The sequence below is a fragment of the Macaca nemestrina genome, chromosome 4 (genome assembly GCF_043159975.1).
Source record: "Macaca nemestrina isolate mMacNem1 chromosome 4, mMacNem.hap1, whole genome shotgun sequence".
NCBI lineage: Eukaryota > Metazoa > Chordata > Mammalia > Primates > Cercopithecidae > Macaca > Macaca nemestrina.
This window is the reverse complement of record NC_092128.1, coordinates 189,232,118-189,252,547: the sequence shown is the minus strand read 5'-3', so window position 1 is coordinate 189,252,547 and position 20,430 is coordinate 189,232,118. Positions and strand designations below refer to the sequence as shown.

Below are 20,430 nucleotides of genomic sequence, written 5' to 3'. Positions count from 1 at the left end.
CTGCAACCTCTGCCTCCTGGGTTCAAGCGATTCTCCTGCCTCAGCCTCCCAAGTAACTATCAGAGGCACCGCCCACCAGGCCCAGATAATTTTTGTGTTTTTAGTAGAGATGGGGTTTCTCCATGTTGGCCACGTTGGTCTCGAACTCCTGAGCTCAAGTGATCTGCCCGCCTCGGCCTCCCGAAGTGCTGGGGTTACAGGCGTGAGCCACCGCGCCTGGCCATAAAAGGCATTCTTCAATGTAACCCAAAAGGATATTTTTAAATTTTTGCCAAATATACAAGATACCAACAGACACTAAGACAGATAATTAATATCTCAGCAGCCTCTGTCAAAGGGAAATTAAAAGTGACAAACTGGAGACAAACTTCTTTTTACTTCTATGGTCCCCTCCAAAATTATTTTTTTTAGGCAGGGTCCTGTTCTGTCATTACGGCTGGATTACAGTGGCATGATCACAGCTCACTGTGGCCTCCGTCACCCAGGCTCAAGTGATCTTCCCACCTCAGCCTTCAGAGTAGCTGGTATTATTGGTGCATGCCTGGCTAAACTTTTTTTAAAAATTTGTAGAGTTGGGACTCATTACGTCATTGTCCAGGATGATCTCGAATTCCTGGGCTCAAACGATCCTCCCACCTCAGGTTCCCAAACTCCTGGGATTACAGGTGTGAGAGCCACTGTGCCTGGCCATAAAGTTAATTTTGTGTTTGAGACAGGGTCTCGCTTTGTTGCCCAGGCTGAAGTGCAGTGGCATAATCACAGCTCACTGTACCCTCCATCTCCTGGGTTCAAGTGATTCTCCTGCCTCAGCCTCCTGAGTGGTGTGTATCACCCTGCCTGGCTAATTTTTGTATTTTTAGTAGAGATGGGGTTTTCCCATGTTGTTTAGGCTGGTCTCGAACTCCTGAGCTCAAGTGATCTACCCTCCTCAGTCTCCCAAAGTGCTGAGAATACAGGCGTGAGCCACTGTGCCTGACTGACAAAATTAATTTTGAAAAGTATTACAAACATTATATGAGGAAACAGAAAGCTGTCATCCTGGAAAGCCAAGGTCCCAGTCAATCACACCCAGACACCATGAGGACTTTGTGCAGGAGACGCAGGCAAAGCCAGAAGCACGAGAAGACCCCCTTCTCCCCCAGCACTGGGGAGTGGCTGACCTTGCCGAGGTAAACCTGCTGTGCCTGGAGCTGCTTGCTCACACACAGGATCTCCTCTTCTTTGTTGTGCAGAAATGCCGGTAATAACAACCACCATATCAAAACAGAGCCAACAGAACCTTACTAGGGAAATGTTCTACCGACCCTACAGGTATGAAATGTCCTAATTAAATGAGCCTACAGTTTTAAATTGGAAAAATGGAAAATCAATTTGAAAATGTTTGTTTTTGTTTTTTGAGACAGAGTCTCGCTTTGTTGCCCAGGCTGGAGTGCAGTGGCACGATCTCGGCTCACTGCAAGCTCCGCCTCCCGGGTTCACGCTGTTCTCCTGCCTCAGCTTTCCGACTACCTGGGACTACAGGCGCCCACCACCACACCCGGCTAATTTTTTGTGTTTTTTTGTTTTTTTGTTTTTTTAGTAGAGACGGGGTTTCACCGTGTTAGCCAGGATGGTCTTGATCTCCTGACCTCGTGATCTGCCCGCCTTGGCCTCCCAAAGTGTTGGGATTACAGGCGTGAGCCACTGCGCCCGGCTGAAAATGTTTTTCTACTAAAGTCCTTTCTGTCTAGTTTTCTTATGGTCGTTTAAAAATAAACCAATAAGTAAATAAAGTCCTCTCTGTTTAAAATGACGTTATTAGGCTAGGCAAGGTAGCTCATGCCTATAATCCCAGCACTTTGCAAGGCAGAGGTGGAAGGACCGCTTGAAGCCAGGAGCTCAAGACCAGCCCGGGCAAGAGAGCAAGACTCTATCTCCACCAAAAAAAAAAAAAAAAAATTTAGCCAGGTGTGGTGGTGCATGCCTGTAGTCCCAGCTACTGGGGAGGCTGAGGCAGGAGAATCGCTGGAGCCCAGGAGTTTGAGGCTGCAGTGAGCTATGACTGTGCCACCCAGGCGACAGAGTGAGACCCTGTCTCTAAAAAAAATAGTAACATAAATAAATAAAACGACATATTCATTTGGATTTCAAAAATCAATTACTGCACTTTTCCAGGCCATCTGTCTCAAAACCATCACCAAAAAGAAGTAAAATGAGCTCTCATCTGTTTCTCATCTTATTAACGAAGGAAGAGTTCACACAGAAAGAACCGCTCATCCCCGGGATCAACCTAAAACTCCCTTTTACTCCACACAGGTTAGAATCATTCACATGTAGCCTCGGTAAGAATCAGACATAAATGTCACCACCCTCAACTGTCTCCCACGCTGAGTTCATTCACCAAAGAGGCGCCACGCGGGCACCACACACAAGATTCTCCCACGCTGAGTTCATTCACGGAGCCGGCACCACACACAGGATTCTTTCTCCTACACACAGTATTCTCCCACATACACGATTCTCCCACATACACGATTCTCCCACATACACGATTCTCCCACATACACGATTCTCCCACATACACGATTCTCCCACATACACGATTCTCCCACATACACGATTCTCCCACATACACGATTCTCCCACATACACGATTCTCCCACATACACGATTCTCCCACATACACGATTCTCCCACATACACGATTCTCCCACATACACGATTCTCCCACATACACGATTCTCCCACATACACGATTCTCCCACATACACGATTCTCCCACATACACGATTCTCCCACATACACGATTCTCCCACATACACGATTCTACACAAGGTCTTTTTTTTTTTTTTTTTTTGGAGACGGAGTCTCACTGTGTCGCCCAGGCTGGGGTGCAGTGGTGCAATCTCGGCTCACTGCGAGCTACGCCTCCCGGGTTCACACCGTTCTCCTGCCTCAGCCTCCGAGTAGCTGGGACTACAGGTGCCCGCCACCACGCCCGGCTAGTTTTTTTTTGTATTTTTAGTAGAGACGGGGTTTCACCAAGTTAGCCAGGATGGTCTCGATCTCCTGACCTCGTGATCCACCCGCCTTGGCCTCCCAAAGTGCTGGGATTACAGGCTTGAGCCACCGCGCCCGGCCTACACAAGGTCTTTCAAGGGCACCTGTGAAGTTACCAACGCTCTGCAATTTTGAATATCATCTCTATTATAAACAGGCTGGTTGTGGTTTTCTTTTTTGCTTCAAAAGCACAGCTACATTAAAACAATAAACCTTAAAAATAGTTTTTTAATATACACCTAACTATGTACCCACAAAATTTTTTTTTTTTAATTAGTTTTTAAGACTTTTTTCCCATCATGCCAGTGGGAAGAGACACAGTGAGTGGCCACTAACTTAAGTCACCTCCTTGAGAAGAGCAAGCCAGCAATAGCCCAGCGCCTCTCACAGCCCCAGGGTGCTGCCCTAGGGAAAGGCCTCTTCTCAGATTCCTGACTATCAGGGCTGCAATCAGAAAGCAGTTTGGGGCAGGGGTCGCTGGCTCCCCACTCAAGATCCCTAGAAAGCTGCTTCCATGCACATGTCCCCAGGCAGAATCGGGTGCTCTCTGCAGCTGTCTGCCACGTGGGGCCATGGGCGTCTGTGAAGGCCAGAGACCCGCCTCCCAGACGAGGGTCCTGGCAGCCGCTCGGCACTGGCGTAAGCAACATGAACTCGGCGTCACGTGGACCTTTGGTGGCTTACCTTCGAGCTCACGCTCTCTTCCTGAAGTTCTCCGAGGCGGACAGCAGTCTGGCTGTTCTTTAAGTCTAATTTTAAGTTCAGATGTAGTATCTCTTCATTTTTACTTTCTAAGTCACCTTTCATCTTTTCTAGTTGTTCTTTCAAGTCCAAAACCTTTCATTAAAACAAAAGAAGTATTAAAAGTCATCTAATATTCTATTGATATTAATAATTAAGAAATTATTAAAATAGCTTTGAGAGATTTAAAAGCACATGCCTAAGACAGTTATTACTACCCTGTACCCGTATCCACATATAAATGGTAAAACTGCAAAAAATACACAGTGGTCAGGGCTGGGCACAGGGCTCACACCTTCAATCCCAGCACTTTGAGAGGCTCAAGCAAGCAGATCACCTGAGGTCAGGAGTTGGAGATCAGCCTGACCAACAGGCTGAAACCCTATCTCTACTAAAAATACCAAAAATGAGCCGGGAGTGGTGGTGGGTGCGCCTGTAATCCCAGCTACTCGGGAGGCTGACGCAGGAGAATCACTTGAACCCAGGAGGCGGAGGTTGCAGTGAGCCGAGATCGCGCCATTGCACTCCAGCCTGGGCAACAAGAGCAAAACTCTGTCTCAAAAAAAAAGTAAAGAAAAGAATACACAGTGGTCACAAGCCCATTGCCTGCGTTATCTGGACCGGATCTGCCACAGAGAAGCTCACTGGACACTGACCTGGGGCTGATAATCCCATGTCCCCACTCCGTACTCACCTCACTCTCACGCTGCAGGAGTGCGCTCTGTGTCACCTCTAACTGTACTTCTGGACCCTCAGGAGGGCTGCCCGGAGGCGGCTCAGGGCAACTGCCTGCATCTAGTGTAGACTGCAATGTGGACGCCAGAAGTAAGCTACTCATCTGCTGTTTCTTTAACAACTCTTTATCCTATTAAAAAAAAAAAGGAACTCTATTTTAGGCAAATACTTGGGAGTTCAGTACCTCAAACTGCTGCCTGTTAAAGCATAGACCATCTTCAGCTGCACCTAAAGCAGAGCAGGTGCACCTGCACGCACCTGCACTCAGTGACGCACCAGGCAGCACTGGTACCCAGAACCCAGCCACCTCCCAGCAGAGGCCTGCCTGGTGCAGGACGCGACCCAGAGCCACAGCCTGTGCCCAAGTCCACTGTGAGGAATTTACCTACAGTAATATTCACCAAACTATTACCAGTATTTTCAAAACTGACAAGAACTGGCCCAAAAAAATAGGGCAATGGCTGATGGTGTGCTCATACAATGAATATTACCTGCCTAGAAAAAACTTTTCAAAGAATATTTAATATGATGAAAATGGTCACAATACATTACACGCGCAAGAGCATGACATATAAAACCGCATAAACAGTCCAAATGTCACGAAGGGATAAAAAGACATTTTCTAACCCTGACATCTACTAAGCTCAGCAAAAGTTTGCTGAGTGAAGGCAGAAGGAAGGGGTGAAGCCGCCCTGAAGCAGGTGTCACTGAAACATGAGCAGCGGCCGGCCAGGGGGACAGCTCCACTCCAAGTACAGGTGACGTTCAGCGGTCCTCCCTGCGACAGCAGAACGGAAACACGTCAGGGCTTCAGGAAAGGCCCCAACTTAGTAATTCTCATCAGCACTTACAAGAATCAGACACACTTGGCTGGGAGCGGTGGCACACACCTGTAATCCCAGCACTTTGGGAGGCTGAGGCAGGCAGATCACCTGAGGTCAGTAGTTCGAGACCAGCCTGGCCAATATGGTGAAACCCCATCTCTATTAAAAATACAAAAATTAGCCAGGCATGGTGGCGTGCGCCTGTAATCCCAGCTACTTGGGAGGCTGTGGCAGGAGAATCGCTTGAACCCAGGAGGAGGAGGTTGCAGTGAGCCAAGATTGCGCCACCGCACTCCAGCCTGGGCAACAGAGTGAGACTTTGTCTCAAAAAAAAAAAAAAAAAAAAAAAAATCAGACACACCTGAGAAACACTCCTCTCATCTGTGTCTGAGGCCAAACTACTAATTCTAAAATCAAATTTCTTACTGAGCCTCACTTTCCAAGTAACCTTTTAACTTCATAAAAGTCAGCTGAATTCCTTTTAGCTAAATGCTCACAAAGGAGGGCACAGCCGCTACCCAGAAATGCACACAGGCAGCCATGAGATGGCCCACCTGGCTCAGTGCTCCAGCCCCTCTCTAAACTCTCAGACACAAACGAACACACGGAACACGGGAAACACCAGCAATGCAAAACCATCACTGGAGATCTTTTCACTGGGAGCTGACCTAAGTTCCTGAACTCAACTGAAATAATTACAAGGGGCTCTCATCAAAGTATTTAATAAGGTATATTTTTTTAAACCTAAAATCTTAAATATTTACTTTATGAAATATTGAGGATAAATGCAGAGTTCTTGAGACGTAAAGAAATGGTATACAATCCTCCAGCAAATAAAAGCAACAATCTCCAGCAAGGTCAAAGTACACTTCCTACCCAGTCACCAAGGACTTCTGCTTCTCCCCAACGCCCGCGTTTCCGGTGCAGACGTGGCGGCTGCGAGTGAAAAAGGACGCCCTGCCCGCTCCTGCCAGTTCAGCAATGAAGCCGTGCCCCAGGGACGCCTCACCACATGCCCCACCACCACGTGGAGACGCTTTACCTGCACCAGCTCTTTCACAATGTTCTTCTGTTTTTCCACTTCTTCCTGGAGCTCGGCCATTTTCTTCCTGATGTTGATGTTCGTCTCCTCCAGACGTTTAATTTCTTCTTCCTGCCTCAACACTTGTCTATCTGCCGACTCTTTCTGTAGAGCCAATTCATTAAATTCATCCAACTTTTCTCTCAACTTTTGTTGTAACAACTCAACCTAAAACAACAAAAAATGCTTGGGGAATACAATAGACTATTTTATAAAAACCCATCTTCCAAACAAAAAAGTACCCAAAACAATAGAAAACAGATGCCCTGGCCGGGCGCGGTGGCTCAAGCCTGTAATCCCAGCACTTTGGGAGGCCGAGACAGGTGGATCACGAGGTCAGGAGATCGAGACCCTCCTGGCTAACCCGGTGAAACCCCGTCTCTACCAAAAAAATACAAAAAATTAGCTGGGCGAGGTGGCAGGCGCCTGTAGTCCCAGCTACTCGGGAGGCTGAGGCAGGAGAATGGCGTAAACCTGGGAGGTGGAGCTTGCAGTGAGCTGAGATCTGGCCACTGCACCCCAGCCTGGGCACCAGAGTGAGACTCCATCTCAAAAAAAAAAAAAAAAGAAAACAGATGCCCTATGCCCTCCCCTAGACCCACAGGGAGACCCGGACCTGCAAGCTGCACAGGGAGACCCGGACCCACAGACTGAACAGAGAAACCTAGACCCGGGCAGCACAGGGAGATCTAACGGAAGTATAGGGTGATGCTGTGTTAAGGTCATTCTCTGTAATACAGAATTTGTTAGGAAAATGAAATTTATTCTGATAGAAAAGAATGCAATATTACAGCTGGGTGCGGTGGCTCACGCCTATAATCCCAGCACTTTGGGAGGCCGAGACGGGCGGATCACGAGGTCAAGAGATCGAGACCATCCTGGCTAACACGGTGAAACCCCATCTCTACTAAAACTACAAAAAATTAGCCGGGCGAGGTGGTGGGCACCTGTAGTCCCAGCTACTTGGGAGGTTGAGGCAGGAGAATGGCGTAAACCCGGAGGGGGACTGTGCAGTGAGCTGACATCACACCACTGCACTCCAGCCTGGGCAACAGAGCGAGACTCCGTCTCAAAAAAAAAAAAAAAAAGGAAGAAAGAATGGAACACCCAGCAACAGAAAGAATGAACTATGGCTACACTCAGCAACCTGGATCAATCTCCAGAGTCAGGCTCAGTGAGCGGCGTCAATCCCCAAAGATGACAGGCACACTTTACACATCAGGATGATGGCAAAGTCTTAGAAACAGACGACAGATGAGTGGTTGCCAGAGAAGGGACAGCAGCAGGGCCGTGACCAGGTACACAAGGGTCCCGGGGGGCAGAAGGCGCTGCAGCGACATCGGCTCCCTGCCCATACTGGCTGCAATGCCACATTCCAGCTCTGCAGGTGTGACCTCTGGGGAACCACGTGCCAGGCACAAGGGATCTGAGTCTTACCTCTTACAACTGTGTGTGAATCCACTATTAATTTTTTAAAAGAATAAATAAACCTACTAGAGCTTCCTCAGACAAGAGAAAGCAGATAGCTGCAGCCCAAGCCAGAGCAAGAAAAGCGAGTGGGCAGCAGGACAGTCCCAGCGAGCGCAGGGGAGCCTGGGCGCCCACACAGGGCGTGCCCATCTCTGTGACACCTACTCACCTCTCCATCCAGCGGCGCCTGCTGCCGAGTTCACGTACATGGAAGGCAAAAATTTTAAGAAAGTTAAAGCTTAAAAACACAGTAAAAGACAGCAACCAGTGGCACTGCACGCTGTGCTGACTCACCTGGCTGTCGTGAGGGCCCCAGGGCTGTGGCTTGGCCACCTGGCGGAGCTGCCCCTCCAGCCTCTGAATCTCTTGCTGGAACTCCTCGCGTTCGTGCTCCCGCTCGGCGGCCTGCTCCTGGGAGGAGAGGCGGTGTGTTGGGACCACCCCAACGGGGCCGGCGTGCCCCTCACAGCGAAGGCCCACCCAAGCTTCCACTGCACGTGCAAGTACAACCGCCCAGCAGCTCAGGACTCCAAACATCCCCCTCGTCACAGTCACTTTGCAAAATGGAGTTAAGAAAACAACCCTCTGCGCGGAACACAGAGGAACGTCCGAGACGGGCGGGCGGGAGGACAAGAGCCAGTGAGAGTCGCAGCACAGGCCCAGCCTGGGCCCCAAGGGATGCCTCCGGGACTGTGAGAAGGAGCATGGCAAGACCATGGGAGGCGGCCCTCAGAGGCCTGTGCCACAAAATGTGCGCAAGAAGACACCCACCAAGCGTCAGGGACCTGGGTACACCTGTGCAGCAGGGGTGGGACGCCCTCTTCAACATCCTACTGCAGAAGCTTACGTAACCATCTGGAAAGAAGTTCATGCTGTAATGGCAACTTTTAGTGATGCAATAAAATGTATTATTCAGAATTCTTACATCCATGAATTGCCGCTGGTTGCGCAAATGCTTGTCCAGAGACGCCACCTGCTGTTCCAGGGCGGTGACGGCCTCCGCCTGCTTGGCACACCCGCGATGCTGAGACAGCTGTTCCTCTAACTCAGACTCCAAAATCTTCATCTGGGAGAGCAGGGCTGAGCGGTCCTTCTCGGCCTGCTTCCTGGTCTCCGACTGTTCCCTGGTCAGATCCTCCACTTCCTTCCGGAGAGCTAAGGATGCAAACACCACAGACACGGGGAAACCCCCGCACCTCAGAGGCTGGCGTTGTACTGAGAGGGAACACGACACGTGCACCTCCTGATGGTGACTCAGTCAAAGCCCACCGAAAATGAAGTCACATGACTTCAGGGTAAAAAGCCCATCTTTTAAAACAAAATTGGCTAAATTTTTGAAGCCTGAGAAGAATACTTCTGAGTGACACGTGGGTGATTCTCTAGGAATTCTGTCTTCACTACACCCTCCCAGACAGAAACACACGACTAAGCCCAGTCCCAGCAGACAATGGACACTGCTGAGTGCCTGGGGTTGTGACGTGTCTACAGGAAAGGCAAACGTCTCATGGTAAATCAAAAGCGAATCTAGGTCGGGTGGGGGGCTCACGCCTGTAATCCCAGCACTTTGGGAGGCCGAGGCGGATGGATCACTCGAGGTTAGGAGTTCGAGACCAGCCTGGCCACCATGGTGAAACCCCGTCTCTACTAAAAATACAAGATTAGCCAGACATGGTGGCGCACGCCTGTAATCCCAGCTACTCGGGAGGCTGAGGCAGGAGAATCACTTGAATCCGGGAGATGGAGGTTGCAGTGAGGTGAGATTGCGCTGCTGCACTCCGGCCTGGGTGACAAAGTGAGACTCCTTCAAATAAATAAATAAATAAATAAACAAACAAACAAACTGGGTACCACAGTTTAAATTTCTGTCCCCTCCCAAACTCATGTTGAAATTTAACTGCCAGAGTGATGGTATTGGAGGGGCCTTGAAAAGGTGATGAGGCCGCAAGGGCTCCACCCTCACAGCAGTTTTAATGCCTCAATAAGCGGCTTTGGGAGTGGCCGTCCCCCTTGGCCCTTCTGCCTCTGCCCTGTGAGGATCCCGCCCTCCACTCTGGAAGATTCAGTGTGCAAGGCTCTGCCTTAGAAGCAGAGACTGGTACCTCACTAGACACCAAACCTGCTGGCACCTTGACCTCAGACTTCACCACACACCGAACCTGCTGGCACCTTGACCTTAGGCTTTCCAGCCTCCAGAACTGTGAGCCACAAATGTGTGTCTGTGATAAATCGCCTAGCCTCAAAAATACTCTTCCAGCAGCACAACCAGCCTAAGACCTGGGGTGGGGAAGCCCTGGCCCAAGTGAAAACTGCAGATGAAAAAGTATCTTGGAAAAAGGGGCTCTCTGCTGCTGAATCCCGAAGTCTCTATTTTATTATGCTTATTTTTGAGATGGAGTCTGGCTCTGGGATTACAGGTGTGAGCTACCACTCCCGGCCTGAATCCTGAAGTCTTCAAGCCATCCAAAAACTAAAATATTAAATTCATTCACGTTAACTGACATTTCACCAGCTTCCAAAAAAGCATTTTGATTTGTAAAATTGTTAGTCTTTTATCACAAACTATCATGACCAATGCAAGCAACATTCTCAATAAATGTTCACGCCACTGTCAGCAGTAATGGCGACTCTGCTGTAAACATGCTGCCGCGGTAATGCCATTCACAGCCCGAGGCGCGCGGCGCGGCCCGAGGGCAGCTGCTCCCCCCACTGCACTCCCTTGCCCTGGACACGACCCGGGCTCTGCTTGGCCCAGAACATCACCATCTTCAGGGCCAAGGGCGCTGGGCCACGCACTGGGGCAGGGTGCCTGCTGACATGCACGCAGACTCAGGGAGGCACGGGAGGATCGCAATCCCAGCTGGCGGAGCAGGTGATACCACGCTGAGCAGGCACAGGGGATGTGGCGGGCCCAGGCCTTCCTGCAGACCAGAGCAGGGACCCAGCCCAAGAACAGCTACAACTATCACAAGGCATCAGTTCCTGAAAAGCAGCACAAACCGTAGCTTAGGCACTGCAGTAACCACCGTTAGAGAAATGCTCCTGCTTTGCTGGGGCATTAAAATGGGACAACTCCACCCATTTGTATGAATGTTGAAGATTAGAGTTTCGCTGTATTTACTGTTTGCCACAGAAGTTCTGAAGGACTTTTCTTTAGTAAATAATTTGCAAAATCCAATGCAAACACACAGCACATCACACAGAAATCACTCGTTTGTCTTTACAAACCTGAGTCCTTGTGTGCTACAGTGACAGCTGTGCCTACGAACAAGAGTTTGCATTTACTGGTGGAAACGGAAACGTGCAGCTGAGAATGTGAGAGCTAGAACCAGTGACGGCAGCGTCAGCAGCAGGGCTCCGAGCAACGCTGCTGGCCTTGAACAATCTCCAGACTCAGCGTCCACCATGCCCACACTGCCTGTGTGGCTGCAGGCCCATCGACTTTTCAAGGAGACAAAGAGAACAAAAGGGACAGACGGCAACACCTGAAGAGGGCCACAAAACACCACACAGCAAAGGGGGCATCACGCAACACGGCGAGGCAGGGCTGCTGCGCACAACGGCTGAGTTCACGCCACTGTCAGAGCCTAGGCCCTGCCGGGAGCGAGCTCAGGGCTGTGGTGGGTATGCCGGTAGCCGGCGCAGAGTCACACAACTGCAGAACCAGGGTGAAAGGAAAGAAAATAAACCAGAGTGAGAAACTAGGGCAGGGTTAACAACGTCAAAATGAAAGGAAACCAAGAGGACCCCAGAGAAACAACAAGAATTTCCCAGTGACAAAACAAAGCTGGCCTGAGCCTGTGCAAGGGCTCCATGAGATCCACTCCCAGCATGTCAGGTGCCTACCACTGCAGGGCCCATGGTGAGCCTCAGCTTCAATCCTGGGGTCTGCAGGGAGCCCAGCCAGGCTGTGGACACCCAGGGCCCACATCCACCTGTCCCAACACTCCCTGGTAGGCCAGAACTCGTGGCAGGAGGTGAACCAGAGGCAAAGCAACAGAGGGGCCACCATAGCCTTGGGAAGAAGCCCCACGGTGCTCAGTCCATGTGCTCAGGCCCAGGGCACAACACAGGCACCTGACACAGGGGCGCTGGCCACAGGGCCCAGGCCTCACTGGGCCGTTCAACAGTATGCAGGCCACACACCCCTTTATCTGCCAGGAGGCCTGACAAACGAGGTGACTGGCTGAAGTCCAAGGGCTCGAAGCGGTGAAACACCAGGTGGTCTCCCCTGGTGGAGTACGGCCCAGCTGCCAGCTGGCTGGGCACGAAGACACTGGAAATGGGGCAACAGAGTTCACAGGAAAGGGCCTGACCATGAGGCTGCCCCCGGACAGCAGAAGGTAAGCAGAGAAAGCATCGTGAGAAACAGTGACAATGGACGCCCAGTTGCAACAGCACTGCCAGGGCAGAGATGCAGGCCCTCGATGCCGAGAGCAACGCATGACATCAGAGACGTTCCTGAAAACACCCTGAAAAATCCTGAGGAGATGCAGGAAAACGAGGGCCTCAAAGGAAAAGAAACGGGATCTTGAGTCGTGTCTCCAGCACCACTTCACTGGCAGAGGAGGGGACCTGAAGAGACTCCAGGCCCTCGTGGCCCTCAAGGTTCCCCTGCACTCCCTCTGTGGACACACAGACCGCGGGGGCAACAGGGCTCAGAGGCCCATGGGGAGATGACACTGGCCTGAGCCCAGCAGCAGCCAACACCGCAGTGAGGACTTCACAGCTGGCCAAGGAAAATCCAGCCTGGAGCAAGGTCAAGCAGGCCAAGCAGGCGGGCGAAAAGGAAACACAAAGAGCAGCAGGAAGGGCCCAATGCCAGCAGGTGTGGCAAAAAAAAAAACTTGGCTAAATGGACCAAAAGAAGATACTCACAGATAGGCTTTTTTAAAAAGAGTCATGAAAATGGTATCCATACAAGGCACAACTAAAACAGAATGTTAAAAAAGACTTAAAATAAAAGGACAAGAAAAGATACACAATGGGAAAAACACCAGACTAATCCTTCACCATCAGAAATTTATATAAAACGGGATAAATGGGAATGACAGAAATAAACCAAGAAAAGGAGAAGACAAAGTGTGGGCACAATCACAGGCACAGTTTAAAACATCCCACGGGACCAATGTCTTCCACCTGGAAAACGCTCCCTGGGCCAAAAATTACAAGCTTGTGGGACCCAGATGTCAACATGAGCACCACAGGTGAAAAGGCTGGGGCACCGCCAGGAGGCACGACCTGAACCCCACGTCCTGTGAAAGGCAGCAAACGTGTCCGACAGCGTCCAACCCAACAAAGGCAGCAAGAAACCACAGGAGCTGGCCGGGCACCAGGGCTCACGGCTGTGATCCCAGCACTATGGGAGGCCGAGACAGGCAGATCACTTGAGGTCAGGAGTTCGAGACCAGCCTGGCTAACATGGTGAAACCCCATCTCTACCAAAAACATAAAAAATTAGTCAGGTGTGGTGGTGCGCACCTGTAATCCCAGCTACTTGGGAGGCTGAGGCAGGAGAATCACTTGAATCCATGAGGCAGAGGTTGCAGTGAACCAAGATCATGCCACTGCACTCCAGCCTGGGGACAGAGCGAGACTCAAAAAAAAAAAAAAGGAAAAAAAAAAAAAAAGAAACCATAGGAACAAGAAATCACAGGAACGAGGGCAAAAATCAGCAAGACAGAAGACAGCAAATGAGAATGGACACCAAAATCAAACGTTGGTTGTTTTCTAAAGAGAAAAATGTAAATAATAATAATAATAAAAAAAGAGATTTCTGAATTGGCTGAGGTGGTGCCTGCGATGCCCCAGCTTCTAACTCCAATCTGTGTTCTGAAGGGACGACCCCGAGGCCACAGCCATCCTGGAAGGAACTTTTGGAGAAGCGCAGGCCCCTCTGCCTCCCACGTGCCTGAGATCCACGAATGCAAGGCGTCTGCGAGGTGGCAGAGTGGGCATGTGGGCGGCGGGGCCAGCTCGGTGTGAGCTGGAAGGGCATGGGGAGAAAGCTGGAGTCAGAGGCAGCAACCGGGGAGGCAAGGAACAGGGACTGAGGGCGGACGCCCCAGCCCCGCGAAAAGCCTTTGCTTGAGCTGAACCAGCTCGAGATTTTAAGCTTACGTTTTGACCATTTTCATTTTAAATACCTTTGAGAACAAAATATCTAAAAATCTAAAAAGATACAAACTAATACTGTTAAAACTATGTTTTCCAATAAGGGTTAATGTCAGGCACTTGGTTATTTTAAACGAAATTTTAAAGTAGCTCTTGTTTGCCGCACTTGGCTCTGCCTCCAGCTCCTGCTGCTGAACTTAGAACCCCTCTTATTTCCACCTCACAGAGGTGGGGACCCTCCAACCAACAGGACCAACAGACAACCCGCCTTCTCTGAAAGTGTAGCAAAGCCAGTGGATGCCTCACCTGATCCCGCACAAGCTTCCCATGCCCAACATTCCATGAGAAGCTACATGCTGGTTTACACTTGACCCTCTAGAGACACTGAGCGTCCCTGGGAGCTGGGGAAACCGTGGCAGCTGTATCCGCGTCCCACAGCTTGAACCGACCTCCATATCCCGCACTCCTTACCAGCTTCTCTGGCCTCGGCGTCCATGGCTGTGGCCTCCCCCCGGCTCCACAGACGGGTGCACTCCTCCCTCAGCGCTGCCTGCTCCTGGGCTGCCTGCTGCAGCTGCCGTCTCAGACTCTCTAGCTCCAGGACCAGACGGTGCTCGGAATCCTCCTTCCCGGCCAGCGTCTCCTTCAGATCCGCAGTCTCCACCTTGAATCCCTCGAGGGTGCCTTTGTGGGAGACACAGATACCCTGACAAAGCCAGTCCCGGGTGCAACTGAGGACAGCTCGGAGGGAGGGGCAGGGCCTGCTTGGAGGGAGGGACAGGGCCGCTGTCCCCGAGAGCTGCAGAGCTAAGAGCCAGCAGCTTCCAGGACCCAGCTGTAGGCCCCCAACAGCCCTGCTGGCCACAGCAGCTCCCGACCACCCCGTTCCTCCCAAACCATGGGTGCCTCCCACTGTTGGCTTTGTTTTTACATTTCACTGTAAAACCCTATCCCGAAGGCTTCCTTTCTTCGGTGAGGCCGGGCCTGCTCCCCATTCCTGTGCTCCAGGTGCCCCGAGGCCTCGTGCTGCTCACCCTGCGTCTTGTGCAGCTCCAGCGCCAGCTCTGCCTTTGCTGCACTCTCCTCCTTCAAGCACTCCAGCAGCTCCTGGTGCTTCCTGACAACCTGTGCTGTCTCCTCATTTTTAAAACTAAATTCTTTTTCAAAACGAGAATGAATTTGTCGTGCTTCTTCCAGCTGTTAAAACACATTTGCAAATAAAAACTCCAGATCAAAAATAGCATTTCTGATCTGGATGTAAGGCTACATTAAGACCAACAGAACGCCACTTCTACCCCCAGACCTTTCGGGCCGTCACCACCCAGGCAGGGTCACACCAGGGTGATGGGACCTGAGCGCATCTCAGCCACCCTCCAAGACACTGTGGCCACGGTCTCCAATGAGCACTTCTCCCCGGCCTCCCAGCTCAGCCCTGGGCCCCTCTCCCTTCCTCCAGACACTCCCCTGGCGACTGTGTCCAGTCTGGGGCTCCCAGGCCATCTACAGGCTAAGAGACCCAGAGTCACCTCTGAACTCAAAACTTAGCACAGAAGAATTTTTTTTTTTTTAAGATACAGTCTTGCTCTGTCACTCAGGCTGGAGTGCAGTGGTGCAATCATGGGTCACTGCAGCCTCAGCCTCCTGAGGAGCTGGGATTGCAGGTGCTGCCACTATGCCTGGCTAACTTAAAATGGGGTCTCACTATGTCGCCCAGGCTGGCTCAAACTCCTGGGCTCAAGTGAACCTCCTACCTCAGCCTCCCAAAGTGCTGGGACTACAGGAGTGAGCCGCTGTGCCTGGCCAAAAAAAGATCTTTGATTGCTTTCCACGTATTCCTATTTAACATCTTTTTTAATTGTCTAAAATGTTCTAAAAGGGTTAAAAATTTTCCTTTCTTAGTGATAATCTCTAAGTATGAAAACGCTCCACGTGGAACTGCAATAGTGCAGGAAGTAAAGGAAACGGGCCTGTTTATCATCCAAATTAAACAAACAGATTTTCTCATCCGTAGCAAGCCCACTTCCTCAAGGATCTGGTTCAGAAAAGCCTCCTCCTTGGGGAAAACCCGTGTGAGTGTGGTTGGCACCGGCATCCACCAGGCTCGTGTGGCATCATCAGCTGCTCGTTGTTCACTTCTCCACAGGCCCCCGGGAGCCTGGGCCTCACCTGCCTGCTGGAGTCCAGGGCCATCTCCAAGAGGCCGTCCACGGCCAGGCTGAGGCTCTGGAAGACCCTCCGGATGGGCTGCTCACATTCCCGCACGCTTTCTGGGCTCATGAGAAAGCTTTCACGCATGTGGCTGCTGATTTCAGCCACAGAAGACATCTCTGCACATTCAGACAAAGTTCTGTCCAGCTCTGGGAGGGCGACATCAGACCACGTCTCCTCCTGCGCCGGAGCTACAAGAAGAGCAGACGCCCGCACACGCGGCTCAGCGAGCAAGCTGGCCGCAGCCACGGCAGCCACGACGATAAGGAAGCCACAGAACTCAGAACGTCGCCCTAGCGGAGACGAGACAGCGCCACGTCCACAGGAGCTGGCAAATTGAGCCCAGACCCCAGTCTCGGCCTTCTGTAAGTGCGGGAACTAGCCGGAAACCAGGACAGCAGCGCTCCCGAGAGCATCGCCCAATACAGAGGCTCCTCTCAGAGAGCTCCAGGCCCACAGAGGGCCTCAGGCACAGGGCCGCGCGGCTGGTCCCGGCACACTCACCTGCCGACAGGGCCAGGCCTGCGCCTGCGTCATCCAGGCAGAGCCCCACACGCTCCCCGATACGGCTCCTCAGGGTGATGGCTGCTCTCAGCGTCTCTCCAAACAAACCCAGCAGCCTGCGCAGGGCGTCCTGGAGGGCCCCTCTGAGACAGGAAACATCCATCATCAGGCAAGCCGGTCACAGCATGAGAACCCCCACCCTGGATGCTGCTGAGGGGCCGCCCACCAGTTTGCACACCTCGGCCCACGGCCGCCTGTCCCCATGGGGCCGGAAGACATGATCCTCATGCCTGTGTGAGCACAGGAAGCTGAGGCCACAGACAAGACAACCACATGGAGCCCACTGAGGGACACAGGCTTCCTAGGTGAGGTCTTCCTGATGCCATTTCTGATTTGTAAAAGGCATCATATTAGGAAGACAGCAAACCCATCCTGCAGGTGTGCAGTGTGGCCGCACAGCGTGAATCACCCAGGAGCAGAACACAGGCTCTGTCTCTCCCCTGGGGCACAGGCTGCACCAGTCGGCCATTTTACAAGATGTCTGTCCAACACCAAGTCACGCCTCAGCCACACATTCACAGGAGTAGCGTGGCAGGAGGAGCACGGTGTCTCCCAGCCTCTCTCTAGGCCTCGTGGACGTGCAGTCTGGGATGCTTCTGTTTTTTTTTTTGTTTTTTTTTTTTGAGATGGAGTCTCACTGTGTTGCCCAGGCTGCAGTGCAGTGGCACGATCTCGGCTCACTGCAAGCTCCACCTCCCAGGTTCACACCATTCTCCTGCCTCAGCCTCCTGAGTAGCTGGGATTACAAGCGCCCGCCACCACGCTGGGCTAGTTTTTTGTATTTTTAGTAGAGACGGGATTTCACCATGTTAGCCAGGATGGTCTCGATCTCCTGACCTCGTGATCCGCCCACCTTGGCCTCCCAAAGTGCTGGGATTACAGAAGTGAGCCACCGCACCCGGCCGGGATGCTTCTGTTTTTACACACAGGGGTTCCTGAGGCCACAGGCCCCTCTACACCTCGTTCTCTGCACTATGGTTTAGGGGCAGCCCTCCCCACTGTGACACCGCTAAGGACAGGCACACTGACCCGGTGCCTACACAGCCAGCCCGCCCTCTACTCTGTTCACAGCTCTGTCCCCAGAGAGCCCTACCCTGTGGAGCAGATCATGAGGACTCATTCGTGGGGACTGTGAGGTGAGAACAGGAGGCAACATCGTGCAGGCCCCAAGGAACCTGGGACTCTGGGCAAGTAACAGGGAGGGGGAGTCCTGAGGAGGGGCTTGACAGAGAGAATGCCACCTGCTCCCCGGCACACTTCCACCCCCCAAAATGCCCAATTCCTGCAGGCATCAGGGAGTCTGCAGCCACCCCACCTCAGGACAGGCAGCCTCTCCAGTGTCCAGGGACCACGGGCTCACCTCTGCGCCCCTCATGTTTAGAGCCTGGGGCTGCCCCGCCCACCACCCACCTCTGCACCCCTCGAGTTCAGAGCACAGGTCGCCCCACTGGCCTCTGTGCCTCTCGGTTTAGAGCCCTCGCTCGTCCACTGACCCGGGTGACTCGAGAGTCAGCACCAAGCTACAAGGCACCCACAGCCAACTGCTAGAGAAGGCAAGGTCCTCACAGAAAAATCACAAAACTTGATGAAAAGAACAAAGAGAGACCTGCACAGACAGATAGCCCCTCAGCATGACAGACACTAATGCTCCTGAAACAGCTGTAAGCTCAGAGGGTCCCATCAGCCCGACCAGGTCTCCCGACCCTGGGTGGTCTCCAGAGCGAAGCCAAACCAGTCCAGAGCTTCAGGACACAGCAGCACAACCCAGAGGCCTCAGGTGGGGACACAGACAGGAGCAGCGGCAGGACCCAGAGGCTTCAGATGGGGACAAACAGATGGGGGGAGCAGCAGGACACAGAGGCCTTAGGCAGGGACACGCCAATGGGAGCAGCCAAAGACCCACACAAGTGGACAGGGAGGACGTGCACCCGAGGGGAGGCTGTGTTTGCCAACACGTTGCTGAGTCCACTGCCCAGACAGGTGCAAGCAAGAACAACAGAAGAGCTGCAGGCTCACCCCAGAGTCACACAAAAGCAAAACTTAAAACCCTGTGAGATGACCTGGGAAAAACCTACGTGGTGTCAGAGGAGCAAACAGTTTCTCAAGACCCCAAACAAGATAAAAAGGCAGTCGAGCCTGTGGGACAGCATCACTGCAGGTGAGGAGGCACCAAGGCGGGATGCGGCCCGAAACCGTGCGCTCAGGGGAAGCGACGCGTGGTAAGCAGACCCACAACCCGCCCTGGGAGAGCCCTTGGGACTGTGCTCCCCAGGCACCGGCTCCCAGCAAAGAAAGGAATGGACAGGGCTACAGCCCCTGCTCGGGCCAGTCTCAGAAACACGCGTGACAGAGAGAGACGCATGAGGCATGACACTCGCACACAGTCCAAAGCACAGGAACCATGAGACATGTGGGCCTGTACCCCACACCGGGGACGAGGACACACTGCAAGGACGCGGACACCAAAGGGGAGGGGTCGGGCTCTGTGTGGGAGATAATGGCTGGTTTTAATCTGGCCAGATGAGGAGATGAGACACAGCAGGCAGGGTGGGAGGAGGGAATGGGGGCTGGGAGATGAGACACAGCAGGTGAGTTCTTCCCAGTGCTTACAATCTTTCTAAGTGAGAGGAAGAAGGAAGCCGGGTCCCTGTCCACCAGGAGCCAGTGTACACGGTGGCACCAGTCACGCAGTCAGGAGACGTGGAGACCAATGGCATCCGCATGACCCAGTGGGTGCTGGCAGCCACAAGGCAGCCTTGGTGCCAAGGACACACTGACCTTTCGCTGTGGGACAGGTCGACGTCAGCCTTGAGCATGGAGAGGAGGTTTGCGCCTTCTCGGTTCTCCCGCTCCCGCCTCTGCTGCAGCGCCTCCAGCTCAGAGCGGCACTCTTCTATCTCGTGACTTAAGGATAAAACCTGGTCTTTCAGCTATTGGGAAAAATGGTTAAAGCTTTAGTTAAAACAATTTGGTTAAAAGTAAATGGCTGTAAGGAACTTTCAACATAATTTCCCTATTCAAGACTCTGACTTAGGACTTTGGCGACGGGGCGAAAGCACTTCGGCACGTTCCCCAACTCACAGCGCCTTCGACTGACAGCGGTCGAGGCGTGGCCCCAGCACAGGCCGAGGACCATCTGCAAATTTAATAAAAATACAGCAAAGGTGAACAAGGTACTGATTAAAGATGAAAATTATTGATATGGTTTTTCCTCCATTATTAATCATTTACAAAATAATACACAAACATCTCCAGGTGGAACCTGAGGCAAGGGGAGGGAAGGGGCCAGTTCATCAGAGATCCACCGCTCAAACAGCAATTTGAAATAAGTCACTGTATTTGGTCATTCACAAAAGTCAGTTGCCGGGCAGGCAAAGATCTCTTTTTCTGAGACAGGGTCTCACTCTGCTGCCCAGGCTGGAGTGCAGTGGCACAATCACAGCTCACTGTAGCCTCAATCTCCAAGGCACAAACAATCCTCCCACCTCAGCTTCTTGAGAAGCTGGGGCTACAGGCGCGTGCCACCACACATGGCTAATTTTTTTATTTTTTGTAGAGACAGGACCTCCCTATATTGCCGGGGCTGGTATCGAATTCCTGGGCTGGAGTGGTCCTCCTGTCTCAGACTCCCGAAGTGCTGGGATTACAAGTGTGAGC

The 20,430-nt window shown here is 52.2% G+C and overlaps 1 protein-coding gene across 9 annotated transcripts in view; it reads right to left on the bottom strand.

Annotated features, from left to right (window-relative positions):
- LOC105472472 (pericentrin) overlaps positions 1-20,430 on the bottom strand; it is a 120,066-nt gene that overhangs the window by 39,637 nt on the left and 59,999 nt on the right. For 6 of the 9 annotated variants that reach the window (XM_071095877.1, XM_071095876.1, XM_071095873.1 and 3 more), the window contains 12 exons: positions 19,552-19,703; positions 16,714-16,856; positions 16,168-16,400; positions 15,036-15,198; positions 14,473-14,685; positions 11,116-11,148; positions 8,816-9,045; positions 8,185-8,301; positions 8,060-8,080; positions 6,382-6,588; positions 4,475-4,645; positions 3,724-3,876 (listed from right to left, as the gene is read on the bottom strand). In XM_071095877.1, coding sequence (XP_070951978.1) covers positions 3,724-3,876; positions 4,475-4,645; positions 6,382-6,588; positions 8,060-8,080; positions 8,185-8,301; positions 8,816-9,045; positions 11,116-11,148; positions 14,473-14,685; positions 15,036-15,198; positions 16,168-16,400; positions 16,714-16,856; positions 19,552-19,703 — 1,836 coding nt within the window. The remainder of the gene's footprint in view (positions 1-3,723; positions 3,877-4,474; positions 4,646-6,381; positions 6,589-8,059; positions 8,081-8,184; positions 8,302-8,815; positions 9,046-11,115; positions 11,149-14,472; positions 14,686-15,035; positions 15,199-16,167; positions 16,401-16,713; positions 16,857-19,551; positions 19,704-20,430) is intronic. The other 3 variants (XM_071095875.1, XM_071095880.1, XM_071095874.1) reach the window with 2 other exon arrangements.